Consider the following 6,827-nt stretch of genomic DNA (forward strand, 5'->3'; position numbering starts at 1 on the left):
GAAATCATTCATGATTCAATTTGTGGTCACAATAAATAACCATCCCATTGAATGTTCAATCTACAATTAATTATTAATTGTGAAATTTAATCAACATTTCAAACGCTATCTCACAAATGCACGATAACATGTTTGAATTGCTCGCTTTGCACTGTGTTTCAAATATTTGTATTTAAATTGACTGTTAAATTGGTTTAGCAATGAAAACGAATCACATATGATGCATTCAATCACAAAGAGAGTTCTCTGAAAAAGAATTCATTTATGAATGGCGAAAATAATGCATTGCCTGAAAAACTTTATAAAAAACCCTTTGATAAAGCAGTAGCATGGGAATCAATTATTGAATGTAGCAAATGGTGCAAAAATCATCACATAATATATTCAAAAGAAACGGAAAACAACACTCACAGAGGCAAAAAATGTTAAACTGCCATTTATAATAAATGGGATTCTTATTCCGTCTGAAAAAAATATCATCTGTTTGCAATTTGGGTGAATGTACTGACGGAACACTTTACATTTTCCGTTTTTGAGTCTCATTCATGTATGTGGTGTTTGTTGGTAATTTATATGTGTTTAAGTTTCCATGTCGCTATTGTCATCTTTTTTGGCTATAATTTCGTAACTATTTGAGTTGTGATATGGTTGAAACCAATCACATTGAAATACTTCTTGTTGAATATGTGAAAATGTGAAGTAGCAATAAAATTGAGTACGCAAAAAGTCATAAAATTTCGCTCTGAACGCGTCGCATGGATTCACTATGGATTTTATGGACAATCGATTAGGTTCATTCCAAGCGCTAAATGGTCGACGATCCATTTCGCTTGCTGCTTCATTCGACTCCGATTTTGTTTTTACTTCTGCCGTCATATCGACTGTGGCCACTATCAAAATACCACACATCATGAATCAAACGCTCCACAAATGGAAATTGATCTTTATTTATTTAAAAGTTTGCAATAAATTAAACGCTTTTGTACGTGATGCACTAAATTTCATGACTTTTCCATTTTATAGAGGATATATGTATTTCAAGAGAACGCGATACACAAGAGTTGTCACGTTTATCATCACTATTGTTGGATAACAACAGCGCATGGCATCATAGTGGCAATTCGTTTACTCTAGATGGAAATGCTTCACAGTTTGTATTTCTCTAAATCGATTTGGTCCATCGTTGATTTCTTCATGAGTCTCCGCTCTCCAGTCTTAATTGAGAAATTGTATTGCTCTAGCTCATAAAACCGTAACATATTTTAGCACTGACCATAAAAATACCCGCAGGTTTTTACATTCAAAAGTTCAATTTTGATGCTTTCCAATATAATCTTCATTTGATTTGCACTCATTCAAGTGCAGTGCATTTAGGATACTAATATAATGAAACAGTGTATCGAATCATTCTATAAAAGATATGCAATTCAATTTATTCGATAAACATCGATATTGCAACGAACGTTTAAGAAATACAACAGAACATTGTCTTTTGACATTGATCAATTGAACTCACTGACATTACTCTAATCAGTAGTCTAATACATGTAAATTTTATACTCGAATGCGTGAACAAATTTGTTGGCCGTTTTTTCATATTTATTAACCATAATTTAATACATCATATTTGAAAAATTCATCTTTTTATAAAATTCAAAGGTCAAATGTAAATGTTCATTGCATCCAGAAGTCTTCCGGCGGTGGAATAGGCTTGAAAGCTTCTCCATTTTCTCCAGTACAGTATTTTAGAGTACAAAAAACCAATCCCCCGCTACAACCACAAGTATTACATCCGTCATTATATGTTTTTCCATTGACACATGTTTTTCCGTTAAAATCTTCATCTTCCGTCAAACCTGTGAAATATTTCCGATTATATTCGTTGGACATAAAAAAACTATTTAAGCACAAAAATTAACTCACCGCCAGGAATTGTAGTCAATAAGAGCAGAGCGACGATAAAAACAGAGACAATATACTTCATCTTGATGAAATTGTTTAAATTTAAAAGATTTTTTTTTTTGCAACCAACAAGATCAATTTAAAATCTTATTCTTGTCGTATCCGTGTTTTTTTGTTGGATAGAGTGATTTATACATATTGAAGTAAATAAAAAAACTTATATACCTGAGCTATGTTTCATTCGAATAAAATTTGTTATAAAATAGAGACATAAAAATGTTTAGTTATTGCGATTTTATCGGTGGTCCCATTTTTGTACCCGATTTTTTTGAACACGACTTTTGTGCGTGCACTTTTTGCACGTATTGGTTTTTTTTCTGGATGAAATGTCATTTTGAAATCTTATGCAAAATAATGTAATAATAATGCATGTTCATTGGGTCAATTTAAAAACTCAAATCAAGTATGTTGTATGTGACGTTGGACGCAGAATTACTTTGCCAAAAAATGATAAAATACAAACAAAGAGTCGTAATTAATTCAATAAAATGTAAAATTTGCATAGATATGACACAATTTGAGAGATTCTATGCATTTCATTGTCATTTACACTGGTTTTCGTTGTGTGTTTTACATTTTCATACTCACAGAAAAAAATCTGGATATATTGAACCCAGAAATCAGTTTAGAATTTTCGGAAACCGAATTTTCGTTATTTTCCTCGATTTCCCATCGGAAAAGCGAGAAAAATCGATTTGAAGATTTTTTCAGTTTTCATTATATAAATAAACTGTGAGAGAAATGCGTGAGATGATAGTGAACGCTGAAATACAGATTCAAGTCTCACTGAAAGTCTCAAATTTAAGTCCTATCCGATTTTTCGGTTTTTCGGTTAATTTAATCATGTTCCGCTGTGATTTAAACCGATTTCTGGGTTCAAAATATCCGGATTTTTTTCTGTGAAAATTGATTTCCCGTTTTTGTCGGGTTAGTCCGTGATTTTGATTAAAAAACGCCACAATAAATATTTATTGATTTCTTTCTATACATGATCCATCTTGTCAATCACATTTTTGTCTTATCGTTAGACATAATTTTTCAACATTAATTTACGGCATTTACGCAAATACGAGTATCAAATGATTTTATAATTTTCATTAAAATGTGTTCGTTTAACAAAATACAAAAGTCAAATGGAAATATTTAGTGAGCCCAGAAGTCTTCCGGCGGTGGTATTGGCGTCTGTGGCAAATTTTCTCCATTAGGTCCTAAACATGCCCTTTCAGTACAAATAACACTTGTCCCTCCGTCACAAGCACACTGATTACAACCGTCATTGAAAGTTTTTCCTTGGACACATGTTCTTCCGTTAAAATCTACAAAACCCAATCCTGAAAAATAATTTCGAATCAATGATTGTCATATCGTTCGAAATAAAGAGCAATGGAATTAACTCACCGCCTTGAATTGTAGTCAAGAAGAGCAGAGCGACGACAAAAACAGAGATAGTATATTTCATCTTGATTTTTTTTTCAACTGAATTTTTCAATTATAATTAAACAACAAAATTAAATTAATGCTTTATTTTCACCGTATTTGTTGTCACTACTCATAAACTTTCATGAAGCGATTTAAAGCGAATGCAGTAAATGAATGAACTTATGAATATGATTTGAACGAAATTTATTTAGAAATAAACAGATAAGAAATTTTAGATCAACAGTTACTGTGATTTTAATGAGCAATGTCTCAGAGATAGCTGCACGTGAGATGGCTGTAAGCAAGAATGCTTTATTTCGAACCAAATTCTATCAATATTAATCAGATTGACCTCGAGTTCAATCTGGGGTAGTCCGTGATTTTGATTAAAAAACGCCGCAAACAATATTTACATTGACAATTGAAGTTCATTCGGCAGATAACATTTGGTATGTTAAATGTTTGGAAGCAGAATTGCTTTGCCAAAAAATGGTAAAATACAAACAAAGAGTCATAATTAATAGATTAAAATGTAAAACCGACATACATATGAGGCAACTTAAGATAGTCTATGCATTTGTCACTTACTTTCGTTGTCTGTTTCACATTTTCATATTTATTTATTTCTAACATCATTTTGCTTTATTCATAATATATAACTAGTATACCATGTATCAAATGATTTTATAATTTTCATTAAAATCTGTTCTTTTTACAAAATACAAACGTTAAATGCAAATATTTATTGCGCCCAGAAGTCTTTCGGTGGAGGTATTGGTTCGTGTGGCAAATGTTCTCCATTAGGTCCTAAGGTGAAACACCCTATCAAAGTACAAATGACCGTTGTCCCTCCGGCACAATAACACCTATTACAGCCATCATTATAAGTTTTTCCTTGGACACATGTTCTTCTGTTAAAATCTACAGACGCAGCCAATCCTGAAAAATAATTTCGAATCAATGATTTTCATATCGTTCGAAATAAAGAGCAATGCAATGAATGAATTGTAGTCAAGTAATATACTTCATCTTGATTTTTCTCAACTGAATCTTTCAATTATAATTATAATTAAACAACAAAATTAAATTAATGTTTTAATTTCATCGTATTAGTTGTCACCACTCATCAATTTTCATGAAGCTTTAAATCGCCGAATGTTAATTTATGCAATTATTAGAAAAAAAAGAATGTAAAAATAACAATTACTGTGCAGTACAGTTATTTCAATGCGCAATATCTCAGCGATAGCCGTCTATTTATTTTGGACCCAAATTTAGCAATATTAATCGGATTGACCCCGGTGTTAATGTGTCTATCGAATTTGGTTGTTTTTGCCACAGATCATACTTTGTTTATGAACCAACAAACCAAACACCATGTTTTTGACTAATGGTCTAGGTGGTTGACACAAACTAGAAAATTAAAAAAAAATAAGAAAAATTAGGACTTATTTTGTCCTGTGAAATGTACACGTTATATGCTATACTAAAAAATAGAAAAAATTAGCAATATTAGATCCTGTGCCTTCCCCTAGCTAATGGCTACTGTTATTTATAAATTTCATGTCTGTAACGCCGCAATCAATACACAGAAACAAATATTCGAGTACGGCTACCCGCACTTGTGGTGTTAGCAGAGAGTCTACCCTTCAAAATGAGTTACGCACTCTATTTTAGTCTATTTTTGGTGTTAATTTCATCCAAGTGAACACACCATAGTGAAAGAAGAAATACATGTGTGTCCGTAAGAATGAATATGGCAATACAAAAACGGAATCTGAAGAACGTTACATAATTTTTTTTTACATAGTACAACTCCATACAAAAAATAAAGAGTCTTACGAGAGTAAGACGAACTTTTCCGCATGGTGGTAGTTGCGTATTTTATTAAGTTAGTTCAAAATAATATTTGTTTGATTTTTCAAGCCCTTCAAGCGGCGTAAAGTTTGAGGCCAAAAAATGCTCATAAATTCTTCGTCGCAACAATTGTTCATAAATTATTCTTAGTTTTTTTACGTTGGGAATGGTCAAATCCCGTTCTCTTGAAACCACTTGACAACGCAAATCTAGGCTTTCGAGCATGGGATCCATAAATACATTACGCCAGCTTATCCACAAATGAATTCGACATTCAATGTGTCGTCATCAACAAAAAAGGTTATTCAAATGGAATTGGAACGTGGACATGGCATTACTGAAGAAGTTATGATGAAAAAAGCTACATGGGATAAACTATTCGAAGAACTAAACTTCTTTCGCAAGTAAGTATTTTTATGACTATTTTTTGTTAATAATAATACTAAATAGGACTTTGTTAATATTACTTTATTGAATTTTCCGCTAATATATTTCATTTTTATTTTATCGCAGATATCGACATTTTCTTGTGGTTTTGGTGGGCTCACAAACGGCAGAGGATCATTTAGCGTGGCGTGGTTTCATTGAATCAAAAGTTCGTGATTTGGTTGGATATTTAGATGAACATCTAAAACTTAAATTGGCACATGAAAATCCAAAATGTTTTGATCGTCAAGAGACGCAAAACACAATAACCGATGCAGATCATCATTTGATCATCGCACCATACTGTTCGATGTGGTTTATTGGTATGATGTTTACCGAAAAGGAAAATTTAAATGTCGATCTTCAAGAAAGTATTCTTAAATTTACGAATTTTTTGAACAATTACTCTTTGCCAAAAAATAGTAAAATACAAACAAGGAGTCATAATTAATCTTTTAAAATGTAAAACTGATTAAATAACTGATCCATCCGATGACAATCGCACTTTTGTCTTTGACATAAGTTTTCAACATTAATTTGCTTTATTTACCATATATCGAATGATTTTATAATTTTCATTGAAATGTGTTCTTTTTACAAAATACAAAAGTCAAAGTCAAATATTTAGTGCATCCAGAAGTCTTTCGGTGGTGGTATTGGCTCGTATGGCAAATATTCTCCATTTGGTTCTGCGATCATTTTGAAACACTGTGAAAGACCACAACCAACATGCCCATCGAAACAAACACACTGATTACAACCGTCATAATAAGTTTTTCCATCGACACATGTTCTTCCTTTAACATCAGCAGTCAATCCTGAAAAATAGTTTTGAATCAATGAATGTTATATCATTCGAAATAAAGAGCAATGATATCAACTCACCGCCTTGAATTGTAGTCAAGAAGAGCAGAGCGACGATAAAAGCAGAGATAATATACTTCATCTTGATAAAAAGAAAATGCTTGAAATATTTTATCAAGTGATTTTTTCAATTATAATTAAACAACAAAATTAAATTAATGTTTTAACTTCACCATATTCGTTGTCACCACTCATCAACTTTCATGAAGCGATTTAAACCGAATGCAGTAAATGAACAAACTTACTATATGCATATGATTTAAAATAAATTTATTTACATAAGACATTTTAAATCAACA

General features: G+C 31.7%; 1 protein-coding gene and 1 long non-coding RNA gene across 2 annotated transcripts; one reads left to right on the top strand and one right to left on the bottom strand.

Moving 5' to 3' along the window:
- Nucleotides 1-2,901: 2,901 nt before the first annotated feature.
- LOC116340970 lies at nt 2,902-3,555 on the bottom strand. The gene is made up of 2 exons (XR_004201122.1): nt 3,361-3,555; nt 2,902-3,293 (listed from the first exon to the last, which is right to left on the bottom strand). It is a non-coding gene; the product is annotated as an uncharacterized LOC116340970 (long non-coding RNA).
- Nucleotides 3,556-5,364: 1,809 nt separating this feature from the next.
- On the top strand, nt 5,365-6,140 carry LOC116340599 (poly(A) polymerase gamma-like). The gene is made up of 3 exons (XM_031767179.1): nt 5,365-5,642; nt 5,752-6,035; nt 6,088-6,140. The coding sequence occupies exons 1-3, from the start codon at nt 5,500-5,502 to the stop codon at nt 6,138-6,140; spliced, it is 480 nt and encodes a 159-aa protein (XP_031623039.1). The 5' UTR covers nt 5,365-5,499.
- Nucleotides 6,141-6,827: the final 687 nt, after the last annotated feature.

This window comes from Contarinia nasturtii, unplaced genomic scaffold, assembly GCF_009176525.2.
Source record: "Contarinia nasturtii isolate CC-2019 unplaced genomic scaffold, AAFC_CNas_1.1 Cnas_scaffold_695, whole genome shotgun sequence".
Classification (NCBI taxonomy): domain Eukaryota; kingdom Metazoa; phylum Arthropoda; class Insecta; order Diptera; family Cecidomyiidae; genus Contarinia; species Contarinia nasturtii.